General features: G+C 34.5%; 1 protein-coding gene and 1 pseudogene across 1 annotated transcript; one reads left to right on the forward strand and one right to left on the reverse strand.

Moving 5' to 3' along the window:
• The first annotated feature begins 4,779 nt into the window (after positions 1-4,779).
• LOC121809868 (WD repeat-containing protein 55-like) lies at positions 4,780-8,788 on the forward strand. Its single transcript, XM_042210698.1, has 15 exons — positions 4,780-4,998; positions 5,074-5,106; positions 5,191-5,255; positions 5,343-5,430; positions 5,532-5,604; positions 6,235-6,341; positions 6,832-6,874; positions 6,990-7,046; positions 7,264-7,340; positions 7,492-7,540; positions 7,632-7,678; positions 7,750-7,823; positions 7,955-8,010; positions 8,150-8,270; positions 8,546-8,788. Exons 1-15 carry the CDS (start codon positions 4,904-4,906, stop codon positions 8,614-8,616), a joined length of 1,056 nt encoding a protein of 351 aa, XP_042066632.1. The 5' UTR covers positions 4,780-4,903; the 3' UTR covers positions 8,617-8,788.
• A 1,463-nt stretch (positions 8,789-10,251) lies between these two features.
• On the reverse strand, positions 10,252-18,208 carry LOC121808815 (annotated as a pseudogene).
• Between the last annotated feature and the right edge of the window lie 1,025 nt (positions 18,209-19,233).

Below are 19,233 nucleotides of genomic sequence, written 5' to 3' on the forward strand. Positions count from 1 at the left end.
CAATGTAATTATAACTTTTGATTATTCATATTGAATTAGTATCTTTCTTGTTGACATGTGAGTATATAGAAATGCTTTAACTTAGTTTATGAGATGTAATAGCATTATCTTGGAGAAATATGAGATATTATAAAAGATAAATAAATGTTATGAGTTATAAGCTGATGAAACTCGAAAGCTAGGTTTAAAAATGCAACGGAGAGATAATAGTTGGTTTTGGATTGTGCTTTTTGTGTTTGAATTTTATAGTATGTGTGTTTATTTTTAAAAGTAGGTGAACCAAATTCAAAATGCAAATAACAAAGGAAAGAGCAATATCTTGAAGTAAATGGAGAAGTAAACGCAGTTTTGTTGACGTGTACAGGTAGTGTACGCGTATTCTAGAATTTAATGCCTTTAAATTTGATAAATATTACTACGTGCTTATGTGGTTAGTTGCTTGTGCAATGAAACTTAAATATAATTGTGGATAGATGAGACTTCTTTAATTATATGTGTTAAGGTGAAATAGTCGAGTAATGATTAATCTTGTGTGGACTACATAATTGTGATATGACATGGGTGAAATGGAAATGTGAGATGATGAAGATTGTGGGATTATATATATTGAAATTGTGAATATGTATATGATATGCAAAGTAATTTGAAAGTCTTTATGTGTTGAGCAACGTGAAAAGAGATGTGAAATATGTGTTATGCCTCATTGCTGAAGTGAGTCGCAGGGTATAGTTGGCATGCCATAGGACAACAGTACAACACACATGTTTGATCATTCGTCTTCTGGATAAAACGAAACTATGGTCTATATGATATGTTGATAGATGATATGTGTCATATACGGGTAATATATGACAGATGCCTTATGATAGGCCATATGAGAGATATACAACATCTGATAGTACCTCATACAGATGTACAGATGCCCTCATCGGGCTACTTATAGTATCCGGTACCCGTGTCCACCACTAAGCAAAACTTGGGACTGAATGTGTTATCTATTTGAGAAATGATAGTTGTTCTTTAACATTAATTAAATGGATATGAGTATCTTGTAGTATATATATTGCGTTGATTGATGAAAGAAAGTGACAGGATGTGTTATTTATATGAGATTCACAGAAGATATATGTGCCTAAAATGATTCTAAGGGAAGTGATTATCTCAAAAGCTATATATTATGTTGATTGGTATATAAAGTGACAGCGGTCAGTATGATATGCTATATTTGTGCTATAGTTGCGACATGTATTATTTTGATTAACACGTGGCATGTCATTATTGAAAGTAAGTCGTTATTTATAAATGAATCTATTGGTTGTTTGGTCAGATGGAATTGTTGGAAGTTGAAAGTGTTATCTACTTGAAAATGATGCATGTGCTTAAAGGCTATGATGTCTCAAACTAGATAGTGTTGGATGATGAAATAAAGTGACAAAGTTGATAGAATAAATTGTTATATTATGCTATATTGAGATAAGATTATTTTGGTTGACAATTATCATATTATTATTTGAAAGTGCCACTTGTTTATATAATTATGCTTGTTCTGTCACTTCTATGATTCAGCAGATTTATTAGGTGGCGAATATGATTTGGTTGACAGGTTGCTATTATACTAACGTTACAAGTACAATTTTGTTTATATGATTGTTTGTTATATGATTTGACAGAATTAATGTTATATGGGGAGGTAATATAAATAGATGTTGTACGACTTTCCAGGTAACAAAGTTAATACTTTGTGATAGTGTTATTGATGGAAATCTTAGGGATTATATTCGGGAATGTGGTTACACTACGAGCTTAAGCGCACCTCCCTTTCTCCTCCCTTTTGCAGAGTATTCGTAGAGTATAGTGGTGAGGGATCTCGCTAGATGGACAGTTGCGTGCGTCAAGTCACTGTCGCTTTTGTCCAGAAAGTTAAAGTTGTGTATACGTGGCATGTTTAGTTGAGAATTGTAGATATGTATAGTTGACAGATTTCCTTACAGTAGCATGTTGCTAATTATATAATAGTATGTGCCAGTGTCATGTTAAAAGAAGAAAAAAAAAATACACAGGAGAAAGGTTTTTTCGTAATAAGAGGCTTAGTGTATCGAAATTTGACACCAATTGTTCGGTTTAATCAATCGAGCAAGGGGTGTTATAGTTTTTTAACGGTCAATGGGTTTAATCCCGATTTTGACCAATTTAAAATATTTAATTATGATTTTTTACTCCTTAGTTATTTTCTTAATTATTTTAATAAATATTCATTTAAAATATGAAAAAATAAAATGAAATAAAATTGCTCATTAAAAAACACGTATGTTAAACACTTAGGCTATTTGATGATTCACTCAAAACATCTCCCTCACGGAACCCTTCACTTCGACGGAACCCTCCTCCGATCGGCGACAACGAATCCAAGGAAGACCCTCGCGACTCTCAGTGGAAGTTCGAGAGGAGGAAGAAAGATCTACACATGCATGGAGCTCATCTGGATGAAAATACATCCGGTCCTTCGACTCAAAATCTGCCTCCTCCGACTGAAAATCCGCCTCCTCCGGTTGGAAATCGATAGCTACCACCACTTGCCTCTCAAAATCGACCCCGACTACAACCTCCAACTCAAATTCCACCGCCTCCGAGACGTAATCCAGTGGCCCCGACTGCTTATCGTGCAAGTGAAGGAAGAAGATAAAAGATAGTGGGAAACATGAAGGGAGGAAGGAAATAAGAAGATGAAATAAGTGGGGAACCCTAATCTATTATTTATTTCATATTTTAAATGAATTTTTATTAAAATAAATATGAAAATAATTAGGGAGTAAAAAATCATAATTAACAGTCTAATTTAGTCAAAATCGGGATTAAACCTGTTGACCGTTAAAAACTAACGGAACAGTTAGTCCAGAACCAATTGTGATCCGATTTGAAATGTTCAGGATGCAAAAATTTAAAAGATAAAGTTTATGACCAAAATCGTAAAATAGACATATGTCCAGGACTAATTTTTTCCTTTACTCTTTCCAAATTAAATATACATATAGTTTGCTATTGTTAAAAAAATTATCAAGCAATCAAGTACGGAGGTCGTTTTTAGATATATTCAACTTACTTTTCTTTATATTTCTTAAAACTCGTGCACTAACAAATTAGGACTCTTAAGTTGGGGCGGAGGTAGTATTACATATGTATTTGTATACTTATTAATTGTATCAATGATGTAGTAATAAATATTCATATGTTTTAGATTTTAAATTTTAAATACTAACAATATTATGAAAACAAATCCGAATTATATTTGAGGAGAAATTGTAAAATCGATGAGATGGGATAGGAGAAATGGTCGTTTCTATAGTTGGAATATAAATCCGAATTATATTTGAGGAGAAATTGTAAATTCAAGTATAAAATTTCTAAGTATTTTAAAAAAAACATTTCATCCGTCCTTTTCTAAGTGATACATTTTCTTTTTTGGAATTATACCAAATTATACCAAAATGACCTAGGGTAGCGACTTATACCGAAATGACCTAATATATGCTTGTGTTTATAATATTGCATGTTACGTGCCACGTGGCAACACGAGGTTGGAAGTACATTTCAGATATTTAGTTGCACATTTTCTTTTATTTGTACTACTATATCTTATTCGAACTAACTCATACTATTTGATACTTATTCATACATCTCCTATTTGTCATTTGTTTTATTTTATTTTACTCTACTCATATTTGTCATTTAGAGTGGTTTGGGAGGAGTACATTTCTCTTTTTGTTATTCCTATTGTTTATAATGTTTTTAGATGTTTATATATTGTGAATATTTATTGTAATTAACACATATTCTTAATCATATACATCATTATATTCTTATTATCCTCTTTTTTTTAAAATCTACTTACTTTATAATTTATCTTTATTATTTAAAAATTTTATGTCTCATGCTTAGCATGAACGTTAAACCTAGTAAAAGATAAAAAGAACACAGTGCCATAATTCTCAAACTAGTGGCATAGTGCGTGAAAACTGAAAAGATTATTTCAAACACATATGTTGCTATTTTATCATAGGAATATATCGAGGAATGATATGCTAATGCTACATACCTTATGTGAACTTTTTATGTGTGTATCATGTTGTTCATTGTGATTTATATATCTAAATTTAATTCTAATATATAAAAAATGTTATTGAAAATTTTAATTTCACAAAAAATATACAAAATAAATCTCGATTTACTTATTTTCTCTATAATTTAAAAGAAATTAATAAAATAACAAATCAAGCTTTGATTTTTATGAATTTTTTAGCGCGTACTCCGATTTTTTTCATAATATATTAGATGTTTATTTGAGAAAGTTAATTGATGGAGATTCAGCATCATGATAATTTGTGATATAATGAAGAATTACTTAAATCATGCTTTAAAAATGAATTAATAAATTTACTTCAAATGATTTGATTTAGGATGACAATGTGTAGTGCTAAACTTGGTGTTGGGAAATAGTATTGTAAAATTGAAATTTGCTGGACTAATAAAATAGGAAAGAAAATAAACTAGAAATATGAAGAGAGAATAAAGAGAAGATGTGTATTTGCCAAAAACTGAAATATCTCAGCGAGACAACCAAATAAAAAAAATTAGACTAATATTTATCACTTGCTTATGTTTTTTAATGTACCAACTTATCATTAAATGAAAAAGTTTGAAAAATAAGTTATGGGCTATTATATTCATTCATTATTATTATTGGGCTTAATAGGAGGCCTAAAGAAAAAGCCCTAGAAAATTAACAATCGCTACTTCTGCATCACATACTCCTCCCTCGCGCCTGAATTCCCACAGCCGCACTTCTCCAACCGCCATCCCGCCACAGCCCGCCTAAATTGACTAGTATTTTCTGTGTAAATACCAAATGGAGATTGATTTGGAAAAACTTCCCTTTGATCTTGACTTTCATCCGTCAACTAATATCGTCGCGGCTGGTCTCATCACCGGCAACCTCCTACTGTGAGTCCAGTCTCACTTTCCAACTATTATCATATGAATTATGTTGTTGATGCATTCTCTGTTCCTTTCCATTAGGTACCGTTATGATGCAGAAGCTACGCCGCAACGGTACAATTTTTCTCCTCGGCAATTCAAAATTATGAATTTGATGTGTTGATTTAGTTAAACTGTTATGGTTATGCTGATTATTAGGCTGCTAGAAGTGAATGCTCATACCGAATCATGTAGGGCTCTCCGTTTCGTCAACGAAGGGCGTGGTAATTTGTGTGCTTTCTGTAGTACTGATTGTTGCTGTGTTTTTTTTTTGGCTTATTTCGTCTACTGAAATCGGATTTCGTGCTCAGCTATAGTCACCGGCTCTCCGGATTGTTCCATTCTTGCAACAGATGTTGAAACTGGTGCGGCTATTGCACGCCTTGATAACTCTCATGGGTATGTTTTACAACAAAATTTTTGTTTCCAGTTATGGATCTAGTAACACTATCATAGATGTCGTTTTGTAAAATTAAAAGGGTTACTTGCCAAATATGTAGGGCTGCTGTAAATCGCATAGTTAACTTGACAGAATCTACCATTGCTTCCGGTGATGATGATGGTTGTATTAAGGTGAAGTTTCACTCACCTAACTATTGGAAATTCACCTAACTATTGGAAATTCAGTCTCATGACTTAAAGTGCACTATAGCTGTGTGCTATTTTTGGAGGGTATGCTGTGCTTGTTGTAACTTATACTTGTAAGCTCTGTAAAACTCGAGGAACAGCAATTAAGGGATGTATTTCTGTGGTTATGTTATCAGGGTTGATCAAGTATTTTCAAACATAAATGCTACTGGGTAGCTCCCTCATAGTGGACATACTTAATGCATTTTTGTTATCCAATTTATTCTGGTCTGCATCCAATGAAATTTGTACTCTTATCTTATTACTAGTAAAATCACTTTGTTGATTAGTGTGAGTTCATCTTATATGTAGAATAATTAGTTGAACTGTGCATTATTATCTAAAATGCAGCATGTATCCCTTGGCACCATCTTTTGTGTTGAAATCAAGAATTCTGCTCTGGATTTGTTTTTAGTTGAGAGTTCAGCCTATGACACCTTCTGTTTCAGTGATAAATGATGAGTCTGTATTGTTTAGTAAGAAGAGTGGTGTTTTTTTTCCCAAGCAGCTAATGGTGAACCATTTTCTCTTAACTGTCTAATGAACATATTTTCATTTTTCGTACTGGTATCACAGGTATGGGATACCAGGCAACGTACTTGCTGCAACACTTTACATGTTCATGAAGAATATATATCAGATATGACATTTGCATCAGACTCGATGAAATTGATTGGAACAAGGTAGTCTTGTCTTCCGTATGCGTTCATGTCTGTTAATACAAACCTTTCTGATAAAATCCTGCAAAATGTGGTTTCTTCTGAGATGTGGGCTCTTAAGTTAATCAAGTTTGTCATAGTTGAACTCACTGGGATGTGGGAATTGGTCCCCCTCATTTTTCCTTTTGTTGCCTGCTTGGGAGGCAGGGAGTAGTACCTATAAATTTAATTTTCTGAAATTTTGTTAACATGTTCCTAATCCTATATGTCAATGTTCATTTTTGAAACTCAAATTTCATATGCTGAGTGTAGACCGCCCTATTTAAATGTTGAGAATGTAGTGTATATCTTCTATTAGCTTCCCAGTTTTAATCTTTTGTAAGTTTTGTGCTTTGATGCAAATTCATCACGTGATAACATTTTCTTCACTACATCAGTGCTTATGATGCCATCCATTTTATGATATTTCCACTTCTCTTATACATGCTTTAAATTTTTATGAAATTTAACACAGTGGGGATGGCACTTTATCTGTTTGCAACTTAAGAAGCAACAAGGTATGCTCTTTTACTTTCTTCTAGCACTTGGTCATTTTTGATTGCATCTGGTTGTCAGTGCCTTTATCAACTACATTTACTCAATGAAAGAATATATGTTATTAATGTACATCAGGTTCAAACTCGATCCGAGTTCTCTGAGGATGAGCTGCTTTCTGTTGTGATTATGAAGGTTGGTTTTAATTTCGTCCTGAAAAGTGAAAGTTGTTTCTAGATTTGCTTTGAAAATAAAGGCCTCTAGCATAGAAGAGACCTGCTGAGTTTGTTTTTGTTGCTATTCATTACTCATTAGTGAGTGATGAAACCTTTTTACTACTATATCTTTCCAGGTTACCTAGTACTTTTTATATGCCTATTGCCTAACTGTTGCATGTTCCCCTTTGGACTAGAACGGTAGAAAGGTTGTTTGTGGAACACAAAGTGGAACATTGCTGTTGTACTCTTGGGGATTTTTCAAGGATTGCAGGTATATGCCTTTCTTGGATGTCTATTTTCTTTATTTACATATAGTCCTAACCATATTGGGATGGAGACCCTGCAATATCCTTTTATACTTTGGAATTTGGTTTGCATTACTTATTTTTGGTTAATACTGATAGTAGTGTTTTAATGATTAGCGATCGTTTTGTTGATCTCTCCCCAAACTCTGTTGATGCCATGCTAAAGGTCAGTACTCATGATGAGCTTTTTCCTTTTTTTATCACTTTTTTCTTGCTTCTCAAGTTGTTTGTCTGATGAGATTATTCTAAATCTTAAGCTTGACGAAGAGAGATTAATAGCTGGTTCAGAGAATGGAATAATCAGGTGAGGTTTTTGTATAAAAAACTCACATTCCACACTTAAGTTTAACTTATATCTCCCTTTTTGTTTTATAGCCTGGTAGGTATTCTGCCAAATAGAATAATTCAGCCAATTGCTGAGCATTCTGAATACCCTGTGGAAGGTCTTGGTATGACGCCATTCCTTTTTGCAAACTGATAATTTGAAGTTTTTAGCTCTTGTAGTCAGAAGCAAAGCATATCAATAATCTTTTGCATTTTTCTCTTTTCTCTCACTGTAATTTGTTTTCTTGCCCTGCAGCTTTTTCTCATGATAAAAAGTTCCTTGGCAGCATTTCACATGATCAAACACTAAAGGTCAGGGTCTCTCTGCAACTCAACTGTTATATTCATATATGCAAATCTACATTTGGTCTGTCTATCTTTTTTTATCTGCATATAGCTTGTTTTACATAATCTATGCTCTCAACTAACCGTGGCCTGTTAATATATATAGCTGTGGGATTTGGATGAATTGCTGCAAGGATCTGAAAATAGCATGCCAAACCATTCAGCAGCTTCAGATAGTGATAGCGATGGGATGGATGTCGATGCTAGTATCCCAAAACCCTCTAAAGGTAAGCCAATATCTTTAGTCGCATTCAGTTTTTATAGAGTGCGAGGTAGAAATTCTTGAATTAATTTTCTGACAGAAATCATTTTAGGTTTCAATAGCATTCTTTGAGTCATGTAACTCGTGTGTTTGTTGATGCATCAATTTTTTTATGACTGAGTTATACAATGAGGTTAAATTTGGCTTGGATTAGTTAGATTAAAATTTTCTTAATCTTGTTGTAAATAATTACTACAAATATCTTATGAACTAGTGTGCTCCTCCTGGCAATGTTTGCAGGGACCAAGAGGAAAAATGTAAGCATGGGAAGCAAACTTGACAATTCAACTAATTTCTTTGCAGACATGTAGAAATTGCTGAGTTTTGTTGTTCAAAGCAGATTATTTGTTTTGTATTATTATTATTTTTAGAATAATTGAATGTAGAAAATTGTGCGACAAAAATTAGCCTTTAGTGTTGTGCTGGCAATTTTTTTCACAGATTTATGCAGTTCTTTATTTTGGCCTTTAAGTTGGCCTTTAAGTGTTGTGCTGACAATTATAATTAGTTTCATTCTGTCTTGTGGATTTAGAAAATATTCCATGGTCTTGACAGACCATGTTGGCAATATGATTTGGTGTGACCAACTAATAGTTTTTTTTGACAAGTGTTATCAATAATGTGTATTATGGAAACTAAATACACCTAATATATGGAAGATTTCATCAATTTATAGGCCAATATTTCTTTTATTTTAAATTTTTTATGCATATAAACTTTATTTCATATTTTAATTTGTTTATATTATACTATTGAAATATTAAATATTGGAATTAATTTATAAATATTCTAACAAGAGTAATTGTATATAATATTGAAACTAAATGCATCTAAAGTACTTTTTGCATTTTTATGCTTTTATTTCTTCGACTAAATATTTTGATACATATTGAATTTATTTTTCAGTAAAAATAAAATTAAAGTTTTCTCCAACCTTTAATATTTTTTACTAACTTTTTATATGTTATTAAAAATTAATATTAATTAATCAATATAAAAAAGTTCAAATTATCACATTTTATCACACTACTTATATAGATTTTTTATAAAATAAAAAATAAGGTATCATTTTAGTATATTAATTTATTGTCACTACAATTTAATTTTCTTGGAATGTTGGTTAGTTAATATTCATCAAAAAATAAGTTTTCTTCCATCTTTAACATTTTATGTTATTGAATTTTTGATGTATATAAATTTGTTCCGTTGCATAACAAATGTAAGTGTTCTTACACTATTAATATTTTATTTTCTTTCTTATTTTTTTAAAATTATTTCTACATGTTATAAAATATATTAAAAGTTGTAATTCACTAATATAATAATAAAAAAGTTCAAATTAATTAATCTCGATTTTTAATAGTATAATATAAAAAAAATTAAAATAAAAAATAAAATTTATATGCATAAAAAATTTCAAATAAAAGAAATAAAGGCCAATAAATTGATGAAATCTTCTACTCCATATTAGGTGTATTTAGTTTTCATAATACATATGGTTATTGATAACACTTGTCAGAAAACTATTAGTTGGCTATACCAAGTCATATTGTCAATTTGGTATGCCAAGACCATGGAATATTTTCTCATGTTGTGGATGATTTCTGATATTGTAGTTTTCTATAAAAAAACATGTTATTTATCATATTCCAGGCCCAAACGTGCATTAAATCCATACTTAATTTCATGGAATGCCCAACATAATAATCTAGATTACTAATAAAAGTAATTGATTTAACACAAAGAGAAAATGAAAAAAAAAAAAAAAACCAGTCGTTCGCTTACAAAAAATGGCTTGTAAGTCCATGACAATTATTGGGGTGTTACGAAAGTTTAAATACTAACTGTAGTCAATTGAAAAACTTGCACACAAATTGACAAAATAAATAATTACAACTTTCATCCTTTGCCCAACATTACTCTTCAAGAAACACTTGCACACAAATTTACCATCTCAACTTTTCTGGGAAGTACTGCAATAATAAAGTATAAAATATTTACTTCTCATCGGCCAATTAAAACTACAATAAATACATAAAAAACAACAAAACAGAAAATGAATAAATAGCTAGTAATTAAAACACACCTTGTGAATGAGTGACATATGGTAGGGTTTCACTTCTTCTACATCAACATGAACTTTGCTCTTACAGTAAAGATCGTATTTGCTGTACAATTTTAATTCAAAAAATAATGTTAATATATACTAGCTACGTCTAGTAAATATTAAGGTCTTAATTTTTAATTAAAATTAATCAGTTTATTTACTTGAATACGTGGAGCCATTTGAGGTTCTCCCTGTCTTCGTCGTTCATCAAGTGTGTATAAGCTCCAGCCTTATGCAACGCTGTAATTACAAATGTCAATACAATTATTTAATGTCACTTCCAATAAACAGAAAATTTATTAGTTTTATTAATTGAGTTTTGTGAGTGACATTATCTTTTTAATTTTCACAATTGAATTCATGAATTCTAATTTCATATTTATTGCATGTGGAATATTTAGTACTAGTAATTAATAATTCATCATTCATTTACTATGTAAAAATTTGAATACTTACGATAAAATGAATGGTAACGGACAATGAACAATGCGGCTGGAGGTAGAGTTGTTCCATTTTCCTTAGACACCTACAAATTGAAACAAATTAAGAAGCATGAAATTTCAACTAATATGAAAATTGTGTGTATGCAATTAATTATATTAATTGTTATAGAATTACCAAAGACATGTAGTCGTCGTGCCCCCATGACATAACCACATTTTCCAAGCCACATCCTTGGTCGTAAACTCCAAGAGACTAGGCTCGAAGTCATGGCGGACTATGAAGCTTGGAGAAAAGGGGATTATCTATGTAAAAATTTTATTTTAAGTGCATTAGATGATAGCCTCTATAATGTATACTCCAATGTAACCACATCTAAACAAATGTGGGAAAACCTAGAAAAGAAGTATAGCATAGATAATGCTGCAGGGACGGAACAAGTTGTAGCATCCAAGTTTATGGACTACAAAATGGTCGACTCTCGACCCGTCATGGAGCAAGTCCAAGAGCTCCAAATGATCATCCACTCATTAGTGGCTGAAGGGATGACCTTGCCCGACAAATTCCTAAGGTGCACGATCATTGACAAGCTCCCTCCAAGTTGGAAGGACTTCAAGAGTTATCTCAAGCACAAGCGAAAGCAGATGACCCTTGAAGACTTGATCGTGAAGTTGCGCATCGAGGCCGACGTGCGCAAAAGTGATCAAAAGGCTAAGGGATTCGCCCCAAACGAAGCCAAGGCCAATCTGTTGGAGCGGGGCGGACCCTCCAACAAACGCCCTCGCCCAAACCGTCCAAACGACAAAGGGAAGGGAGAGCAGCCTTCAAAGAAGTTTGAAGGCGACTGCTACAAGTGTGGCAAACCAGGCCACTTTGCTAAAGACTGCCGCAGCAAGAAGAAGAAGCCGGCTGCCCACGTCATTGAGAAGGAATTCAAGGACTGGGATGAGAACGACCTCATTGCTGTGGTCACTGAAGAGGTCAACCTTGTCAACAACAACAAGGGTGGCTGGTATATTGATACCGGCGCTACTGCACATGTTTGTGCAGATAGGAGTATGTTCTCCACCTACAACAACGTTGAAGGGAGAAATATAAACATGGGGAATCAAGCCTCGTCTGAAATCCTCGGAGTTGGTGATGTAATCCTAAAGATGACGTCTGGCGTCTCAATCACCTTGAAGGATGCGCTGCACGTTCCGGACATCCGGAAGAACCTAGTTTCATGATCAATACTAGTGAATAAGGGTTTTAAACTTGTATTTGAATCCGATAGGTTTGCATTGTATAAGTTTGGGAAGTCCCTCGGAAAAGGTTATGTAACCGACGGACTTTTCAAGCTTAGTGTAGCAACACTGCGTGTTCCAAAGCCACTGGCTAATAAGAATAAAGCATCTACTTCCTCTTATTTGATTGAGTCTTCAAATTTGTGGCATTGTAGATTGGGACATGTGAATTCAAAAGCTATTAAAAGATTAGTGAATTTAGATTTACTAAAGGCTAATGAATTGGATACCCAAGATAAATGTGAAATTTGTCTTGAAGCAAAAATGACTAAGTTGCCGTTTCACTCGGTTGAACGAAGCACAAAACCCCTTGAATTAATTCACACGGACGTATGTGATTTAAAGATGGTGCAAACAAGAGGTGGTAAAAAGTACTTTATCACTTTCATAGATGATTGCACAAGGTATTGCTACATTTATCTTTTAAGAAGTAAAGATGAAGCAATAGAAGCGTTCAAAAATTATAAGAACGAAGTTGAGAATCAACTTGGTTGTAAAATCAAAATGATTCGAAGCGATAGAGGAGGCGAATATGTAGCCCCGTTTGAGGAGTTATGCAACGCAAGTGGTATAATTCATCAAACAACTGCTCCATATTCACCACAATCTAATGGTGTTGCAGAACGCAAAAATCGAACTCTAAAAGAGATGATGAATGCACTGCTTCTAACTTCAGGATTACCACATAACATGTGGGGGGAAGCTGTTTTGACAGCCAACTATATCTTGAATAAGATCCCTCTCAAAGGAAAAGATGTCACTCCTTATGAGTTGTGGAAGGGAAGGAAGCCATCCTACAAATACCTCAAAGTGTGGGGGTGTTTGGCAAAGGTGATGGTTCCTCCGCCCAAAGAAGTTACAATCGGACCTAAGACGGTTGATTGCATCTTCATTGGATATGCACTTAACAGTAGTGCATATCGATTTGTTGTTCACAAGTCTGAAATATCGACTATCACAGTAGGAACAACAATTGAGTCGAGGAATGCTGTATTTCTCGAAAATACATTTCCTTGCAAAGACAAGGAAAAAGTCTCAACCAATTCTGAGACAAGAATTGAAGAAGCCACTAGTTCTAAACAAGTGGAAGAAGAAGCCATTAGTTATAAATCAGCAGATGCGGAACCTGAATCGCGCAAGCGTGCAAGGCCCGATCCAAAAGATACAGTACTAAGACGTGGTAATAGAGTCAGAACACCAAAAACTTTTGGTCCTGACTACATTGCTTTCATGTTGGATGAAGAACCAACATCGATAAAAGTAGCCTTTGCTGGCCCAGACGGGCAGCATTGGAGAGAAGCTGTTCAAAGCGAAATTGATTCAATTTTGCTAAACCACACATGGGTGTTGGTTGATTTGCCCGAAGGTGCTAAACCTTTAGGATGCAAATGGGTTCTTAAAAGAAAGTTTAAGGCCGATGGAACAGTTGATAAGTATAAAGCCCGATTAGTAGTAAAGGGTTTTAAACAAAAGGAAGGACATGACTTCTTCGATACCTATTCACCTGTAACAAGGATTACATCTATACGAGTGCTTCTCGCTATTGCTGCATTGCACAATCTTGAGATTCATCAAATGGATGTAAAGACCGTGTTTCTAAATGGTGAACTAGAAGATGAAATCTATATGGAACAACCCGAAGGGTTTGTAGTACCTGGACAAGAGAAAAAGGTATGCAAGCTCGTAAAGTCCCTATATGGATTGAAACAAGCGCCATTGCAATGGCACTTGAAGTTTGATAATGTGATGTTATCAAATGGGTTTAAAATCAACGAGTGCGACAAATGTGTCTACATCAAGAGCACTAATAACGGTCATGTTATAGTGTGTCTCTACGTTGATGATATGTTAATCTTGGGTAGCAACACTCAAGTAATTAACGATACAAAGGCCATGTTAAAGAGAAACTTTGACATGAAAGACATGGGTCTAGCCGATGTAATTCTTGGAATGAAGATTCTAAGAACGAATGATGGAATCATCTTAACACAATCACATTATGTTGAGAAGATATTGAATAAATTCAAAGCCTATGATGGCGCGCCGGTTAAGACTCCAATTGAACTCGACGTTCACTTGAGCAAAAACAAAGGCGAGCCCGTTGCACAAGAAGAGTATGCACGGGTCATCGGGTGCATTATGTACTTGACTAATTGCATTCGACCTGACATTGCTTGTGCCGTGAACAAGTTGAGTCGTTACACGAGCAATCCAAGCAAAGAGCATTGGAGAGCTCTTGTGAGGGTTTTGAGATATTTAAAACACACTCAAAATCTTGGGCTACACTTCTCGAGATACCCCCCGGTACTTGAAGGGTACTGTGATGCCAATTGGATATCCGATAATAGAGACTCACTTTCAACAAGTGGATATGTCTTTACTATTGGGGGTGGTGCTGTATCGTGGAAATCCACAAAACAGACCTGTATAGCCCGATCAACAATGGAATCGGAGTTCATTGCCTTGGATAAGGCTGGTGAGGAAGCCGAGTGGCTTAAGAACTTTCTTGAAGACATTCCATGTTGGTCTAAGCCAGTGCCACCAGTGCTGATCCACTGCGATAGCCAAGCAGCTATTGGAAGGGCAAACAATGGCTTCTATAACGGTAAGTCTCGACATATACGTCGACGACATAACACCGTGAGACATTTGATCACAACAGGGGTGATTACAATTGACTATGTGAAGTCAATAGATAATCTAGCGGATCCGCTAACCAAAGGGTTAAACCGTGATCAAATGAATAAGTTGCTAGAGGGAATGGGTTTGAAATCCACAAACTAAAGAATTATCATAGTGGTAACCCAACCATGATGACTGGAGATCCCAAGAACTTGGTTCAAAGGGACAACTAAGCTATGAGAGTTCATGAGAAACACTCAACTATATCTATTCCCTAGAGAGCAATAGAGTGTTGGAGAGCTTGCCTAGTGGTAAAGGCTAAGTCTATGACTTTTAATGGTTCTTAAGGATCTCAAAGAGATGGAATTCTCAAAGAGACCAAGTATGGCAAGGTACTTGACTAAGAATCACCTATGTAAGTGCGAAGTGTGGTCGCTTCATAAAAAATGCACTTATGAATCCAAAGTGGTGTCCAAGACCGCAATGGACACAAAACGTGAGAACGGATGAGGTTGAGGTGTTTAAGCACCATTGTCTCGGTGCACGCCGTGGGGGATTAGTTCAAAGCATCGCGCTACTAAGCCGCCTGTGTATCCGATGGTGTCGACTATGGAGGGTTCAAAGTCAACAACTACCTATCCTTATGCTTATATACCTCTCGAGGGTTGAGCTTATGTCTGCATGCATATGCATTTGGCTATTTCCACTCATGGATTAAATATGCCTGGTCAATGGTTTTGACCAAAGAATAAATGTGACGAGACATTTAATTTTGTGAAATTAAATGATATAGCGTCGATCTACATTTTACGTAGATAAATGTAGTATATTCACTTTCTCAAATCCGATTTCCGGTGAGTGAGAAATAGTGGATTAAAGTTGGGCATAATTAGCTTTTAATTAAAGCTTGGAGCATGTGCTTAGGGAATAATTAACTAGTGTTAATTATCCCACATTGGAAGATTAATACATCTTTAATGTGTATAAATTAAGTGACTTTATGTTACTTAATAATTATAGTGGACCAAGATGGGTGAAAGAGCCCACACGCGCGCACACGCACGCGCCGCCGCCACGCTCGTAACCGACGGCGGTTACGAATCTGCCATGATGAGCCTTCATGGCTCGGTTGACCCTGCATGGTGGCTTGGCCTATAAATAGGCTAGCCATACCACTGCATTAGGACACACAATTCCAAGCATTCTCTGCATCATAAGCTCTCTCCCTCTCTCTGCATTGTCCTTCTGTCGAAGCTCTGCCCTCTCCTCCATCCAGTTCGCCGGAGCTCTACTGATTGCGGTGCTGCATCAATAGAGACGTAGCCGTTTTACCTTTGGGGACGACACGCCAAACCGAAGAGCACTACCGGGGCGTATCTCGTCTTGCGGGAAGAGGCCTCCTCGACTCGGCTAATCATACTGGTTTAGTAGTTTTCGATTCTACGTTGTAATTTTTAAGTTCAGTTCCTCATTTTCTTTTCTTTTGGGTTGTATTACGCCCGGTTTTGGTTTTGTTATCTCTTGTAATCAGTAGAACCAACAGAATTAATTTGTTACCTTGTGATGAATATTGGAGGCGTCGAAAGCACATCCAAGAGGGAATGTGTCACCTGATTTGGGAAATTTATATGAGTGATCATCGTCTAAATGGAGAAAAATATAGTACTATAGTACTAGTAGGTGTTAATGTACTCATCAACAACGGCCCATTGAGGCAACCCTCCGAATTTCGGGAGAAGGAGCACTTTTCCTAGATCTGAAAAAATTAGTGTGTCAGGTTTCAATTATGCACACTCAAACTTAACATTAGTATAATACTATACAAACGAAGTTGAGGAAACACTTATACATTGTTTTAATTTACTTGTTCAGCCATGTGGGATGAATAACGAATTAATGAGGCAGTTGTTTGGTTGCGTACCGTGAATTAGAGCGGTGAGGTGCAACCAATCTTGATCGGGGTAGTCCTTGCGGATAGCCTCGGCAGATTGCAACAAGTGTTGAATTTGTGGTTCGTCTAAATCAGGATCACTTTCATCCACTACTTCATTAAGAAGCTCACAACATTCCCATATGCTCATTTCCATTTTGTCAAGTTTTGAAAACTTTTTTCTCATCTGCTTAACCTGCATTTGCAATTCAATTTTAAAACTAAAATTAAAAAAAAGATATAGCAGTGGTTGATTCAAAATGAAATGTGTTGCACGCACATAATCATATGTCTGGTTGATGTGTTGCAAACGGTAGAATTCCTCAACCCCTTTCTGCCTCTCGGTCTCGGCATTCGTATAGTCCCTATAAATTTCATATCAAATACTAATATTTTTAAAAACTAGATTTAGAAATTAAATCAATTGTAATATGATTAATTCAATACCTAAGAGCATCCATAATGGCGGCGAGCGCACCGGCTAGCCGATTCGCGGCGCTCGCCGAACCATTGCAAGCGGCGAGCGCCAAATCGGCGTGCGCACGCCGATTCTCGGGCGCTGGCCGATCGGCTGGCCGCCATTGTAGGCTCCCGATCGGTGAGCAATCGGCCAACCAATTTTAATTTTTTTTTATTTAATGTATTTTTTTATGAAACTCATTCTTGGTTGTTTCTCTTTTATAGAGACGTCCTTGAAGGTTTTATGTTCCACTTTCGATGTGGGACAAACTCATTCTTGGTTGTTTCTCTTTTATAGAGACATCCTTGAAGGTTTTATGTTCCACTCTCGATGTGGGACAAACTCATTCTTGGTTGTTTCTTTTTTATAGAGACATCCTTGAAGGTTTTATGTTCCACTCTCGATGTGGGACAAACTCATTCTTGGTTGTTTCTTTTTTATAGAGACATCTTTGAATGTTTTATGTTTCACTTTCGATGTGGGACAAACTTATTCTTGGTTGTCGAAAGTGGAACAAATTCATTCTTGGTTGTTTCTCTTTTATAGAGACATCCTTGAATGTTTCATGTTCCACTTTCGATGTGGGACAAACTCATTCTTAGTTGTGTTTTTTTAATTAATGTACTTTTTTAATTTTTAATATTATTATTGGGTTTTTCCGTATCTGTGTCGTAAATTTAATTCCGTATTTTGTGTGATTGTTAATTATTTATTTTATGTAATTTTGAGTGATTGGCTAGGCTATTGCTGAGCTATTTGCTTGTCCCGATGATGTGACAGAAGGATTTTTAGTACTGATGATGTGACAGAAACAGTTTGTGGCTGGGCTATGGCTGGGCTATTGCTGGGTGAAAACCGTTATGGATGCTCTAAAGTTTTGACCAAAAGCATTTATTTCAGGAGCTTCGAAGGCGCCTTGAGATTGCTGCCAACTTTAATCTCTTCATCTCACACACAATTTTAAATTATAGATCGTGAATATTGTGAAACATTATGGCATTTTGGGAGGAAAATAAAATTATTTACCATGATGGAGCTGGTCAACGAGGTTGGTCATCTTGGCAACAAAAAAAATTCAATATCAAGATTCAAACACAACGAGATATATTATGATTGGAAAAATTACAATGTGACAAAGAAACGGCTTTTCTGCTTGATATTATAAGATTGGAAAAATTCTGGTATTTATAATGAGATAAATGTCCTCATCTATAAGTTTGGACTTTTTCGTGTACTCAATAGAAAATCTAATTGCGTTTAGATTGGCTGATTTTGGGAATAAGATTTGGTCAGAGGTGATATTGCCACTTACGATTGGGAAATAAAAGTATAATGGTATTAATTTATTATATATATAAAAAAATGAAAGATACATCTAATCACCTTTCTAATGATAATAATGTTAACTATTACAATGATAACTCATTAATTTATGATTGTGATTTTATTTATTAAAAATAATGTAATAAATTAAGAAAATATAGAGAATACAACACAATATTATTTAAATTATATCAATTGCATTTAACTAAACCAGATATAATAATAAGCAATTAATAATCTTTAAATAGGTAAATAGAAAAGGTTAAGACTTAAAATAAAAAAATATAACCAATGTCATTTTGATATAATGATAGATGACTTATCTTGTGTATTGTTAGGATTTTAAATTTATATTAATCAATCAAATACAATCAAGTAATTGAAATAATAACTCAATTAACTAATTGATGAAATAATTATTAAAATTTCCATTGATAGAACAATAATAATAATATTACCGAGAAATTAGTTTTCGGGTGAATCAATAGTGCTAAATGCAATTCGTAAAGTTTATACAATCGTTCAAATGGTATAATACTGTCTTTACCTTTTATAATAAATTAGACATGTACACTCTTCGTAGACCACTCAGAATCGTATAATCATTCATAGGAAAAAAATCAAAAATTTCCCATAATTATATTTTTAGAGAATAATTTGGTGTACTTAATAAATATGCCATGATTTCAACTCATATATAAATATAGTTGCACTACATCGATAGCCCAACAGTCAAATTATATCTCATGAAACCATCAA

The sequence above is a fragment of the Salvia splendens genome, chromosome 6 (genome assembly GCF_004379255.2).
Source record: "Salvia splendens isolate huo1 chromosome 6, SspV2, whole genome shotgun sequence".
In the NCBI taxonomy this organism is placed as follows: Eukaryota; Viridiplantae; Streptophyta; class Magnoliopsida; order Lamiales; family Lamiaceae; genus Salvia; species Salvia splendens.

What these genes read in the sequence shown, in the direction of transcription:
- LOC121809868 (XM_042210698.1), top strand. Translation starts at nt 4,904, where the DNA reads ATGGAGATTGATTTGGAAAAACTTCCCTTTGATCTTGACTTTCATCCG. An exon ending in ATGATGATGGTTGTATTAAG is followed by an intron (nt 5,605 to 6,234) that starts GTGAAGTTTCAC and finishes CTGGTATCACAG; the next exon opens with GTATGGGATACCAGGCAACG. An exon ending in CACATGATCAAACACTAAAG is followed by an intron (nt 8,011 to 8,149) that starts GTCAGGGTCTCT and finishes TAATATATATAG; the next exon opens with CTGTGGGATTTGGATGAATT.